The 14,525-nt window shown below is 49.1% G+C and overlaps 1 protein-coding gene across 2 annotated transcripts in view; it reads right to left on the bottom strand.

Moving 5' to 3' along the window:
• Positions 1-14,525, bottom strand: part of MCPH1 (microcephalin 1) — a 241,277-nt gene that overhangs the window by 20,953 nt on the left and 205,799 nt on the right. For both annotated transcript variants that reach the window (XM_023219099.3, XM_023219098.2), the window contains exon 13: positions 3,171-3,408. In XM_023219099.3, the coding sequence (XP_023074867.2) occupies positions 3,171-3,408 (238 nt within the window). The remainder of the gene's footprint in view (positions 1-3,170; positions 3,409-14,525) is intronic.

The following is a 14,525-nucleotide window of genomic DNA, read 5'->3' on the forward strand; positions in this document are numbered from 1 at the left end:
TTGCCACTGCACACTCCAGCCTGGTGACAGAACGAGACTCCATCTCAGAAAAAAAAAAAAAAAAAAAAAAATTTATTTGTTTTGCTTCTGGTTAGAGAATAAGCAAATGGCCAACCTGGACCTGGATGAGGCAGGAAATGCAATGCCCTGGACCGTGTGTTCTGTAGGTTTACAAGTGTATGTATGGACAGAAAAATAAACCTTCCTTTATTTGTACATAGCTGCAGCTACTGGATTGGAATTCAATTCACAAAGAGAAAAATACAAAAAAATCTACTTGTCCGTTAAAGGATAATGGTTAGCAGAGGGTGAGAAAGGCCAGAAGTATGTACGGACAGAAAAATAAACCCTCCTTTATTTGTACATAGCTGCAGCTACTGGATTGGAATTCAATTCACAAAAAGAAAAATAACAAGCCAATAAATACTTGCAAACTATGTGATCTTACATCCCAGAGAGTGTGGGCTGGAGAGCCTGGTACTGGAGACGCCCACTACACTGGGGTCCGGTGGCCGGCGAGTGAGGGGGCTTGTCTCACATGGGTGAAGGCTGCAGCACACACAATACCCAGATGTTACCAAGGGCACACGCAGATGGCATAATTGGTGAGCAATCAGAAACAGGACACACGTTACAGGAGGAAAGAAAAAGAGGCTGGGGCCTGTGGCCCAGCCCTGGAAGTCAGAGCACTCTGAAGGGCTATGTGGGAACGAAGACTTGGGGTTAAGCAGATAGACATTCACCTCCTGAAAACCCACGGGCGGGAGAGCCCAGCAGCAAAACAACCGGAGGAAGTGAGCAGCCGCCGAGCAAGCGTGACTCCACACAAGGATGCAGGAGCCACAGGAAGGAGCCGTCAGAGCCACCCAACCTGGAAACAGAGGCAGGCTTGGGCCCTGCACGGCACACGCTTTCCAAACTCCAAAAAGACTGCCTGTTGGTAGGCACCGTGGATATCAATCGTGTGCACAGTTCCGTCAGCTGGCCAGACACGCCTTCAGGCCCAGTTCTGTTCTGCAGTCAGTGGAATTTTGATAATACACTTTTCCAAAAAAACAAAACAACAACCTCTGTTTCAGAACATAGGATGTTTTGAAGGTTATGTTCTTGGCATTTAGAAAACAGTAAACAGCCTCTTAGCTTTTGGACTGTAGCTAAAATCATAGTTTTTGTTTTTGAAAGTTAGTTTCCAGGCAAAAGATGAATTACTCTGCGCCAGAGTAAAAAATTACTTTTGATTGCCATGCTTTTAAAATACATGAAAGGATGACCATCAATCATGTAAGAGATGTTTGTAAAATGTCCATAGTTAGCTATGAATGTAACTTGGACAAACACAGTATCTACTTGTCTATTAAAGGATAATGTTTAGCAGGGGGTGAGAAAAGCCAGAAGTTTAGGATTTAGAGACACGCAGAAGTACTAAGAAAGGAGACTGAATAAGAAACATGGAAAGAGATGGAAGCAAAGAGAGAGAAAAAGAATGAGAGAATGGCAGAGAGAGAGAGAGAGAGAGGATGCACCTCTAAAGCCAGGGAAGGAACTTGGCCCCAGGTGCTGAAACTGGAGTGATTCGTTGTTATGGGTTGAATTGTGTCTGGCCAAAATTCATATGTCGATGTCTTAACCCTCAGTAACTCAGGATGAGACTGTATTTGGAGATGGCGCCTTGACTAAGACAAGTTAAAATGATGCCACTGGGGCCGGGTGCAGTGGCTCACACCCATAATCCCAGCATTTGGGAAACCAAAGCAGGAGGATCGCTTGAGCCCTGGAGTTTGAGACCATCCTGGGCAACACAGGGAAACCCCATTTCTACAAAAAAAAAAAAAAAAAAGCTGGGCGTGGTGGCATGCACCTGTAGTTCCAGCTACTTGGGAGGCTGAGGCAGGAGAATCACTTGAGCCAGAGAGGTTGAGGCTGCAGTAAGCCGTGATCGTGCTACTGCACTCCAGCCTGGGTGACACAGCGAGACACTGTCTCAAAAAAATAAATAAAAGCAAATAAAACTATGCCACTGGGTGAGCCCTAATCCAATCTGATTGGTATCCTTAGAGAAGAGAAAATTCGGACACACACGGAGACACCAGAGATGTGTGTGCATGGAGGAAAGGCTTCATGAGGTTGCAGGAAGAAGGCAGCCCTCTGCAAGCTCAGGAGAAACCAACGCTGCAGATACCCCCTCTTAGACCTCCAGCCTCCAGAACTGACAGACCATGCGTGTTGTTGAAGCCACCCAGCCTGTAGTATTTTGTGATGGCAGCCCAAGCAAACTAACACCTTTATCACAACCCTGTGGAGGAGGATGTGGGGTTCACCCACAGTGGAGCCCTAGGCTTGTCCTGCCACGCGTGACTCCACCGCAGGATGCGTAAGTTGTGGCACAGATGCTGCCCCTGCCTCGTCCGCATCCCCCAGGCCAGCCTTGCTTCACACTCTTCCTCAGCCCCCTTCTCCGGGGATCCCCTGCAAGTCTCCTGGAGCCCGCGTGTGAGCGTGGCGTGGGTCCAGCCTCCCCCGGAGCCCGCGTGTGAGCGTGGCGTGGGTCCAGCCTCCCCCGCCAACAGCACAGCTCCTACCACCTCTTCCTCCCCAGAATTGCACATGGCACCTGGCGCAACTCCATGAATGCCAGCGCGGGACATTACGGTCACACTGTGCTCACTTTGTGAAATAAAAGATGGAGTCCTTTTACGACTTTAACGCCCTTCGAGCACAGGAGCAGACGGAGTGATCATGAGATGTACCTGGGAGAGGGGATGACAGGGACGGGGGATTGGGCCCTAACGCCGGGCGCTGCCAGGGACTCTTGAAGTAGGACAGGGAGGCACTGGGGAGGGAGGGTCTAAGTGGGTGCCTGGAGAGCCTGCGTCCACAGGGGCGGCTTGGGGTGGCTTTGGGTGGACTGGGTTTTTCACACAAGCCAGGAAAGTCAAGTGGGCGGTCCAGTTAGAGTTCCCATTTCCTTGTGAACTGTGCTGCTGCTGACAGCAAGGAGCGGGAATGCCAAGGGTGACCACATGACGCTCCCAGGGCAGATGCTGGAGGCTGGGACATCAACCCAGGTGCCCCAGCTGTGTGGAAGGGGGTGTGAGCGTGACGCCGCCCTCCCTGCAAACCTGTTCATAGATCTGGACCACACAACAGCGTCTCTGTGCCTAGGTTCTTACCTAAGACCCATTTCTCCGACAGATACTTGACTGTTGCTTTCTTCTTTCCGCTGTAGGGCCCGATGACGATGCTGGCCTGGCGGGGGACTTGGCTGACCCGGCCTCCGCACAGGTGGACTAGTTCACAGAGCTTGGCCACTGGGGGGCTGCTGGCAGGCGAGACAAACATCACTGGCTGGTCGGCAAAGAGGGTTCCGCGGTACGGCCCTGCAGACAAGTGGCAGTCCCTTCGGCACAGCTGTGGGGCAGACAGACAGAGAATTACAGAGGTGGGGCCACTTCAGTCTCCATAGCGTCGGTGAACTGTTCCGGTTTACTTCCTTTTTTGGGTAAAAAAAAAAAAGACTGAATGTAAGGCTGCCATGCTCCTGTGAATTTCGAATTCTGAGAACCCAGAGAAGATGATGACATTAATGACATAAAACTGACATTTTCTGAAGTATCCATGAGTAAAACTCCAAGGAAATAAATTAGAAAAAAAAAAAAAAAGTGTAGGCCTTTGAATTACTACAAATCCTCAAACAAAATATTGGAAAGCAACTGTTAGCAGAGCAGAGCAGAGCCGTAGCTAGGCTGAACTCCGGCTAAAGTAACTTGGTGACGTGTGCCAGTGACGGCAAGATTCTAATGCACTGCAAATGCCGGCTGTGCTGGAAGAGAGTCATTCAATCCAGCGTGCTCCAGGCTCTTGGCAGAAAAGGACTTTTGTAGAATCTAAGAAATGCTGTAAATCCAATACCCTGGTTTGGACGGGGAAAGGGACAGTGAGGCAATGCAGAAGGAGAATCCCTAGAGCCGTTCCCAAAACACACCAGGTTTGCGGGAGAGAGGTGTCTCGAGGTTGTTTCAATGAGCTGTTGGGAAACATTTCAGAAACAGGGATGTGAAGCTGCTCTGCCTCTCATTCTGGCAGCGTGTGGTCATCTGGCTGACCCACAGGGCTGCGGGAAGGCCCAGTCATTCTGAACATGCATTTTCCTAACTATGGCTTGGTAAAGACTTCTTTTTGAGTATAAACACCCTCTGAGAGCTGCTGTGGGTTATGTGCCGTCCACATTTTGTTTTGCATATTTTCCCTGCAATATCTGAAATGAATGGTTCACACAAATTAGAGATTTGAGGGGATGTATGTGGGGGTAGGGATGAAGGGGCGTTCTCAGAGGAGTATAACCTGGGGTGCAGTGAGGTTGGGGTCATCTTAGTCAGGGGCAGCAGACAAGGTTGACCTTGGAGGTAGGGGTAGGGTGGAGTTGGGGGAAGAGCAGCAAAGAGTAAGTCCCACAGCCCACATCGCTCACAAAATCAGAGAAACAGTGAACTGTTTTTCTGCTAGGTTTTCATACTACTCTAATATTTAACAAAAGACGATCCTACTGTGAAAATATAGCTCCAGCATCAATGGATTAGACCCAATACACTTAAATCTGCTCATGGAATTTGCTTTTTCTCTTCCCTTGCATTGAATTTTACAGCATAATAAATACCCAGCCTCAGCAACTTTCATGTGACTTCCAGGAGACAGTGGCAGCAGGGGCAAATCATTCTTCCTGGATGGTGACTTTGTGAGTATTTTTAGCAATATGTCCTGGGAGATAGGCTGTAAAAAGGGCTATTGATTTAATTTGCAGACAAAGAGACTGAGCTGATGCAAGACAAGAGATTTGCTTTGGCAAATTGTGAATCACACTGCGAGAAAAAGCCATGGTCCCTAGAATCATGGGGCCAAGCTGCATGGAAATGGGATCAAGAAAGAATATCTTTCGTCTTAAAGTAGGACACACACACATTCAGAAAGTTCACTATGAAAGTATTTGGCCAGGCACGGTGGCTCATGCCTGTAATCCCAGCACTTTGGGAGGCTGAGGTGGGCAGATCACAAGGTCAGGAGATCAAGATCATCCTGGCTAACACAGTGAAACTCTGTCTCTACTAAAAATACAAAAAATTAGCCAGGCGTGGGACCGGGTGTGGTGGCTCACGCCTGTAATCCCAGCACTTTGGGAGGCTGAGGTGGGTGGATCATGAGGTCAGGAGATCAAAATCATCCTGGCTAACACAGTGAAACCCTGTCTCTACTAAAAATACAAAAAATTAGCCGGGCATGGTGGTAAGCGCCTGTAGTCCCAGTTACTCAGGAAGCTGAGGCAGGAGAACGGTGTGAACCTGGGAGGTGGAGCTTGCAGTAAGCCGAGACCGTGCCACTGCACTCCAGCCTGGTCAACAAGAGCAAAACTCTATGTAAGAAAAAAAAAGGCCAGGCGCAGTAGCTCACGCCTCTAATCCCAGCATAATCCCAGCACTTTGGGAGGCCGAGGTGAGTGGATCACTTGAGGTCAGGAGTTCGAGACTGGTCTGACCAACATGGAGAAAGCCCATCTCTACTAAAAATACAAAAACTAGTTGGGCATGATGGCGGGCGCCTGTAATCCCAGCTACTCAGGAGGCTGAGGCAGGAGAATCGCTTGAATCCAGGAGGCAGAGGTTGCAGTGAGCAGAGATGGTACCACTGTGCTGCAGCCGGGGTGACACAGTAGGACTCTGTCTCAAAAAATAAAATAAAAGTAAAAATAAAATAAAAAAATAAGCGTATTTGATTGTTGAAGCAATACTATGGAAGGGTATAAAGTAAAAAGGGGCTTTTCCTGTTAGACACTGTTGTCTGTGTCTTCTTTGTTGGCAGAACAAAGACTTTTTCTGGGGGCACCAACCTCCACCTGGCCATGTGTTCAAGCCCAAGGAGAAGTCCCAGGATTGGTCCAAGCTAATCACAGTGATGACAATGCAAATGACTGAGCTAAGCATGGCACAGCTGGCCTCAATCCTGGCCAGTGCGACCTGAGAATCAGTCGCTGGTGGGATTCTGAGGGAGTTTTTCTCACTATTATAAACAGATGCATAAGCAGAAATACTTCTCTTCTTTACTTGACACTGTCATGTCTAATGTGACGCCTGGATCACTGAAGCCCCCCGAGGCCACGAGACACGCTGAAAATGGCCCAGCGGGAAGGCGGAAAGCTCTGGGTCCTGAAAAACACTTCTAAGCTACTGACGGACCAAACTGAAATCATCCTTTATTTTGTTTTTATGTCAGAAAAAAAAATACCTAAATTCTTTAAGTGACTTTTTTGTTAAGTTTTTGTTTCTAGAAGCCCAAAGTATCCTAATAATAATAATTTTAAATAATCCACCTATTTTTGGAAATATCTTCTTCATCGTTGAGACTATGATCAGTTCTCACCCCGCCTCCCCCGCCATTTACCAGAGTTAACAACTGTGAAGAGTTCTCTGTGTATTTTTAAAAATTCTGGTCTAGGCCGGGTGCGGTGGCTCAAGCCTGTAATCCCAGCACTTTGGGAGGCCGAGACGGGCGGATCACGAGGTCAGGAGATCAAGACCATCCTGGCTAACATGGTGAAACCCTGTCTACCAAAAAAAAAATACAAAAAGCTAGCCTGGCGAGGTGGTGGGCGCCTGTGGTCCCAGCTGCTCGGGAGGCTGAGGCAGGAGAATGGCGTGGACCCAGGAGGCGGAGCTTGCAGTGAGCTGAGATCCGGCCACTGCGCTCCAGCCTGGGCGACAGAGTGAGACTCAAAAAAAATAAAATAAAAATAAAAATAAAAATTCTGTAAAATGCACACACATACACACACACACACAATTTGATATGGTTGTTCTTAACCAAAAAATGAGATCAAATCTCTATCTTACTGTATGGATAAGCAGTAAATAAACCTTTTTCTAATGCAGTGGAAAAGGAAGTCAACCTCTCGGATGTTTAGGATGTGATTTCAGTAGCTAGTTTCTTTGTGCCGTGACATTGCCTTCAGAATTCTGATCTTGGCCAATTTTCCTATCCAGCAAAGCACCACTTCCCCAGCACTGGCACTTTTTTAAAAGTTAGTTGTGAATTACAAGCTGTAAACATTAGATGCAGCAGACGGTGTTCTCACTGTGTCACCACTGGCTCTCGCCAGAGAGCCTACGTGTTACCTGGAGATCAAGGGGAAAAGCCTTAAAGGCACAGATTCTGAAGTCAACTTGCTGTTGATTATTTTCATTGATTTTTCAATCCCCTTGGTAATCGCAATTTACAGCAATGTGCTCTAAACTCTGATTTCAGCTGGGCTAAGTGGCTAACAGCTGTAATCCCAGCACTTTGGGAGGCTGAGGCAATTGGACTGCTTAAGTCCAGGAGTTTGAGACCAGCCTGGGGAACATAGGGAGAACCTGTCTAGATAGATAGATAGATAGATAGATAGATAGATAGATAGATAGATAGATAGATAGATAGATAAGCAAGTCCGCCATGGTGTCACATGCCTATAGTTCCTACTACTTGGGAGGCTGAGGTGGGAGGATCACTTGAGCCCGGGAGGTTGAGGCTGCAGTGAACTGTGATTGTGACACTGCACTCCAGCCTGGGCGACAAAGTGAGACCCTGTCTCAAAACAAAACAACTCCCCACCCCCAACAAAAAACCAATGATTCTAATTTCACTGCAAACCTTTACATACACACGCACACACACACACACGCACGCACACACCCCAGAAACAGAAGTGCATGCAGGACATGTGGAGGGGACAGGCGTAAGTCGGGGAACGATAGCTGGGTGGCGTTGTGCTGTTTTATTTTTGTTGTTATCTCAATGAGAACCTCAGAGATAACCAGGCTCATCTATTTATATGTTGACCCAGGAGTTTCTAGCTAAAAACAGTTAAAAGATAATTTTTTAAAAAATCATAACTTTCGGGAGGCTGAGGCAGAAGAATGGCGTGAACCCAGGAGGAGGAGGTTGCAGTGAGCTGAGATCGCGCCACTGCACTCCAGCCTGGGCGACAGAGCGAGACTCCGTCTCAAAAAAACAAAAAACAAAAAACATAGCTTTCATACAGGGATAAAATAAACACAGTGTATTCATTTTACTTAACTCAGATGCTATAACTGGTTCAAAGGACAATCTGAAGAACACATTTATAGATGAGAAATACTGAAATAAACTTGCGAATGGACAAAAAAAAGTTGGCTTTCCTACAAGGTAGGGAGCATTCCCTCTACTAGACAGAATTCATTTCCTGCCCACAGACAGGCCCGTTTGCATCGCCAGCAGCTCTTTACAACTTACGAAGCTGTAAAACAGCTCCTAAGCAATGAAGGCTGCAAGCAGATAAGCTGGCAGGCTGTGAGCAGGCCTCAAATGGAGTTTTTCAATGAAGCACGAATGTTCCCCGACAGAACCCAAGATGTCTCTTTAAAAGAAATCATGAAAGAAAAGGGGATTAAGTGGAGCTTATGGGCTGCTCCAGGGTTAAGTGGCCTCCAAAATAAACAGGACTGCTCGATAGTCAGAGTGAATTTGGGGTGGGGTTTGAAAGAGTTCCTGCTTTCCTCTGCTAATGGCAACAGAAAATGACCATTTCATACCCATGGATATACACTGATGTGTACATGTAAGCTGCGGAGGCAGTGGCAGAAGCCAGAGGACCTTCTCTGCCCTGAGCTCCTCCTAGGAGCCCTGGGCTGCAGAGGGTGAGGACTGCTAGGCAAGTCTGTCAGTTAAGGCCGAAGGGACATTAGCTTTGCTTTAAAACACACTGCCTGTGCTTGCGTTTGTGTCTTCATCTGATTTAATGGGTTTTAGCTCAGACTCTCCAAATCTATTTACCTACAAGTCCGTTAAGGCAGACTGTGTTGTTGACAAAGCAGAACAGAATTTCCCCGCGGCTTCTAGCTTCAAGGAATCCCAGCTATTTATCCATCACCACGAAGGGAAGCCCCACGGGTGGCTGACGGTTCGGATAACGGTTCATTGACTCCAGCCCAGGGTGTTGGATTTCAATTAGTGCATTTGCTTCTCCCTCTAGGTAGAGCTCACCCTTTAAAGTCACTTCTTGGCTCTCGAACAGTTTTTTTTTTTTGAGATCTCAGCTCACTGCAAACTCCGCCTCCCGGGTTCCCGCCATTCTCCTGGCTCAGCCTCCCGAGTAGCTGGGACCACAGGCGCCCGCCACCTCGCCCGGCTAGTTTTTTGTATTTTTTAGTAGAGACGGGGTTTCACCGTGTTAGCCAGGATGGTCTCGATCTCCTGACCTTGTGATCCACCCGTCTCGGCCTCCCAAAGTGCTGGGATTACAGGCTTGAGCCACCGCGCCCGGCCCTCTCTAACAGTTTTAAGATGCACTTTCCCATCTCAACAACAATACAGGGCGTGTCTTACAGGGCTGTAGTTCTTACTCACAGCATTCTCCTCTGAGCGGTCCAGGAAACACCGGCAGGCCTTACAGTCAAGGCACCTTAGATTTAAAGTATGGAGTACGCGAAACGTTCCTAACTGGTAAAGCGCTCAGTAATGCAAATCCTGGGTGCAACTCAGTGGTTCTTAGTCTAGTCAGAGTTATGCAATCATCAGCACAATGTACTCACACCCTCCTCAAGGTATGACATAAATATTTCTGAATCCACAATGCGGACAATCTCATTAATAACTTTATTGAATCCTGTAGCCCAGCACTCGGGGTCCTCTAAAACCCCACCCCGCCTTCCCTTCCAATCGCAGTGTCCACTGTCTCTTTTAAATAGACTCTGTCCTCATCAAGCCTGTTCTCTGTCCCCCAAATACGCCATATCATTCCTTCATGCACGCCTTTTTTCCCCCAGTTCCCTACAATCTTATAATTAGTGGTGACACTAATCTATATGTGTTAAAACTCATATAATTGTATACAAAACAGTCAATTGTACTGTGTACATACATTTAAAAGATAAAATAAAATGTGTTCTTTTAACACTCACGTTGGTCTACTTTCCATTTTTTCCTGGATCCTGGAAAGGCCTTCCTGTGCTTCCTAAGACACAAAATCCTCTTCCCAGCGCCTGCCTCCTGACCCCAGCTCAGGGCTGAGCCACAGAACCAGGGCACTCATCCCCACAGCACTCCCTGCAGAAGTACCTGCACATTCGTTTGCTGTGTCGTTAAGTGAACTCATTTCACTGTGAGTATCAGGCTAAGTTCTGAGGATACAAAAATGGAGGGACACAGTCTTTGCTTCTTCACGACACTCTAGAAGTTACAGACGTTTCACGGACAGAAAAGTGGGAGCCGGAGTGGGCTTGGGGCATTTAGGGAGGACTTCATGATGTTGGAATGTGATATGGAGTCGTGAGCAGAAAGACGGTTCCTCGCGGAAAGCACACAGGAGCCCCTCAGGTCCTGAGACCTGGGTGTCTGAAGGCCCACGGCACGCGTGAGCGCAGCGCAGGGTCACTGGGAGTGAGGGGCGAGGGGTTCGGCAGGCCATAATTGCAAGAGCTAACTTGCTAAAACATTTACGCGCACGCCAAGTGATGAGGTGTGGACCAGGCCACTCGTGATGACACAGTGTGAGCATGGTCACTGGGGACCTCAGAAACCTGAGCAGACGAGGCCATGGGGGGATCCGGGTGTCAAGAGACTCACTTTTCAGGCAACGTGCAGGACAGGCGGAGGGGCTGAGATCAGGACAACCCAAGAAAAAGGAATGAAGTAGGGTAGGGTATGGGGTTGGGGGAGGGAGGGAGATTCAAGACAGAATGAAAAGTCAAACTCACCAGGAATACAGTAATGTGACTGGCTTCCTGTGTGCAAACGGGGAGGTGAACACTAGATACCTCGGGGGCCACACAGGCATTTGTAAGAAAGCTCAGCTGTCGAGGTTTTGAGGTTTCCAATGAATAATCCATCTTTTTTTCCCCCAGGTTCAATACCAACTGAGAGGCAGACATAGGCATTGAACTACACAGACAAGTCACGCTGATTATTCATAAGGCTGCCTGCAGATTGGGCCTTAGGCCAGCGGACACGTGTGTTTGCTAATATCCTCTGATGACTTAGAAAGACCATCCACCGAGCCACATGGGCACTGGACAAAGGGCCCGCCTCCACGTAGGGAGGGACAAGCGGGGGACAGAAGGCAGGCTTTCTCCAGGAGGCAGCTATAGTTGTGATAAGATTTGATTAAGTTGGTCTTCCTCTGGAGGAGATGGGGGTGAGGAGAGGGGGTGCCAGCCTGGCAGTGGAAAGCTATAAAGGAGGCAGGCCCCTCACTACCCACGGGAGGATGCAGGCATCTGAAACCTGGGACACCTGACCGTCCTCCATCGTGAGTCCTGTCTAAGCGGCCAAGCTTTGGTGAAAGCCCCGGCTCTGCACAACTGTTTCCGAAAGCAGATCCTAGTACTGATCATTGCAAAAGAGGTGAAGGCAGACCCAGAGGCCACCATTTGGAAAAACAAAACATTTTGAGGAGTTTAACTTTCTAAAATAATTCTCAGTGTAGAGTTACACGTGACAATGTGGCCTGCACTGAGTCCATCAAAGTTGGAATTAACTGGTCATTGGCACCAGGGAGAAGGAATAATGATGCCTGCAGTCCCTGGACCTTAGAAAAACTAGAGAAATAGGAACGGAGCACACCATTAACTATTCTGATAATCACCTCAATCCGGTAAAAATAAAAAAGGTCTTCAGACCAGGAAGACGTGAAGGCTCCTGAAACTCTGCATGAGACCTTTTCCATTTGCAGTCTAAACCATCCCTGCTCCTGGCTGCCCCCTCAAAGCATCCTGTTCCCTTGCCCTCCACAAGACAGCTCCAAGCCCCGTGGTGCCAGACAGGGCCGCCCACTTCACCTCGCTGCTCCTGTCATTCCTCTCGGCCCTGAGGATGCTGTCTGCCTGCGTCACTGATCGCGTCCCACTTCCTGGAAGTCTCAGGACATCCACAGGTGCCCCTTCCAATCCCCTCAGCCCTCAGTCTCTTGGGCTCCTCTCTCCCTGGGGAACTGCAGAATCCCGAGCAGCTTCCTCTGTAGCTACCACCTCTCCCCTTGTCAGCAGCCCCGGGCCCCTGCCCAGTGGACGCGATTGCCTCCCGCCTTCACCCCTGCATGTCCTAGCCCCTAAACCAGCACACAGCCCACCACCCCTCTGTGACTCCCTGGCCCTTCTCTCCACGTTGGGCTCAGTCAAACCCGGGTTAAATTCAGATGCCAAGCGTCTCTGCACGGGCAGCGCTGTGGGTGGGTCTGGCTGGTGTGCTAGTCCCCTGACCGTTGGCCGTGTGGCCCTCTGTGTTTCTAACCACTCTTTCTACCTGGCTCGTCCCCGACTCCTCACTGCCCATTCCCACCTGCCTGGCCTTCAGCCTATAAGCCCTTTCTCACGCTCAGCCATGGCTCCCCACTGAGGACAGTGAAGTAACAGATGTCTCCTGCTCCCCAGCACCTGACACCTGCTGCAGGCCTGCCTTCCCCAGAACCCCAGGCTGCTGGGCAGGAACCCCCACAACCCCCATATGGAAGGCCGATCTCCCACCAGGCCAACCCCGTTCCTCTCATCTTCTCAAGGACATGCTCCATCAGGTCTTCCTTCTGTCTTGTTTGTTATGTTTTGGCTCAAAACAGTCAAAATAACCAACAACAAAAATGCTGTTATTTCTCCCACCCTGCAAACCCCTTCCCTCTTCACTTCCTTTGCATCTTTTTGTAGCAAAACTTCTTGAAAGAGTGGCGTACGCCCACTAAACTCACACCCTCTGCCTTTGCTCCCACCATGCCCGTGAAATTGCGGGGGTCACAGGTGGTTCTCAGTCCTCTTCTCGGAGGCACCACCAGCTGGGAGAAGGAGCAGGACATGGAAAGCACCGACAGCAAAAGCAGGTGAAGCGGCCATGTGAGTGGAGGAGGCGCCCAGAACACCAGGCCAGGCAGGGGAGGTTGGAACAGAGGCAGGCCAGCCAGCTGGGCAGAGAGAGCCAGAGCAGGTCCACAACCAGCGGTGCTGGAGGCAGTGGGGGTCAGGAAGACCAGGGTGGAGGCTGCAGGGATGAGGACACGTGCCGAGCAGGGCAGGCACTGGTGCTGAAGAGCACGGGTCGGGGAGGATGTGGATTAGCCAGGTCGCAGAGGTAATGGAGAAAGGGGTAGTGAACCTCAAGCAGCCCTCAAAAGACAGGCAGCAACACTGGCAGGTGGCATGTGGAGGAGGCTGAAAGCCTCAGTACAACTCTCCAGCCAGGGACAGAAGAGTTATTACGCCCGGGAAGTGGGCTGGCTGGGAAGGAGAGGAGGTTGGCCATGGGGATGGGGCTTGGCTTAAATAGGCATAATCTGATGGGGCAGCTAGTCACCAAATTAGGCAGAGTGAGGGGGTGACACTGCTGTAACAAGAAATATGTATTTGGTTTCTGCCCCGGGTTCCTAGCACTGAGCCCCTAGAACCCTTGGAATTCCCCTAGCGATGCAGGCAGAAGAAGGTCCTTCATCATTTATCACAAGCCCTCTCCAACCCTACCTAAGTGTATGCTAGTGAGGTGGCTCCCAGAGGCTGAGGGCTGAGTGCCAGAGGAAAGTGCCAGATCTTCGGAGTGCTGGAACTTTCAGCCCCACCCCCACAAAGTCTGGGGTTCACTCAGTGGCCAATGATTTCATCAATACTGCCTATGTAATGAAGCTCCTTAAAAATCCTGACATTACAGGGTTCGGGAGCTTTGGGGTTGAACACATTCTGGTGCAAGAGGTGATGCCCCCTGAGAGGGCATGGAAGCTCAGTGTGCTCCGCTGCCTGGCCCCGGGCCCTGTGCACTTCTTCTCTGGCTGTTCTTTTACATCCTTTCATAATATCGTTGGTGATGAATTGGTCAATGTTAAGTGATTCTCTGAGTTTTGTGAGCTGCTCTAGCAAGTTACAAATCCCAGGAGGGGTTCGTAGGAACCCCTGATTTACCGCTGGTCAGTTAGAAGGGAGACCTGGGACATGCAGTTGGCATGAGGAGGGGGGCAGGCTTGTGGGGCTGAGTCCTTCACCTGCTAACTCCAGACAGGTGGTGTCAGAATTGGATTGTAGGACACTCGGCTGGTGTCTGCAGTGAACTGCAGAATTGTTTGGTGTGAAAAAACCCTACATTTGGTGTCAGAAGTGTTTTCTCTCTCTCTCTTTCTCTGTGTGTGTGTGTGTGTGTGTGTGTGTGTAGCATAGTAGTAGCAGTAGCCGTAGTAGGAAAAACAGGAGTTTGTTTTCTTTCAGAGGAACAGTTCTGCATGCAGTTTGCAGCTAGAGAGGGGTCTGGGAGGCATCTGAACAGAGGTGACAAGCAAAGCCACAAGAGCATGGCTTCATTTTCTGCTAAATTTGCAGTTCAAAAGTTCCAAGTTTCAATTTTGTAATATGAAACGCTGTCAGTGAAACAGTTTTTGAAAGAACAAGAAAGGTTTTTTTTTTTTTTGTAAGAAAAATCAGCATCTTATGTTCTTAGTTTTAAGGAAATGGGCATGATGTTGTCTCAAGTGTATGAAGACAGTTCTGTCAACTTCTGGCCTG

This window comes from Piliocolobus tephrosceles, chromosome 7 (genome assembly GCF_002776525.5).
Source record: "Piliocolobus tephrosceles isolate RC106 chromosome 7, ASM277652v3, whole genome shotgun sequence".
Lineage (NCBI taxonomy): Eukaryota > Metazoa > Chordata > Mammalia > Primates > Cercopithecidae > Piliocolobus > Piliocolobus tephrosceles.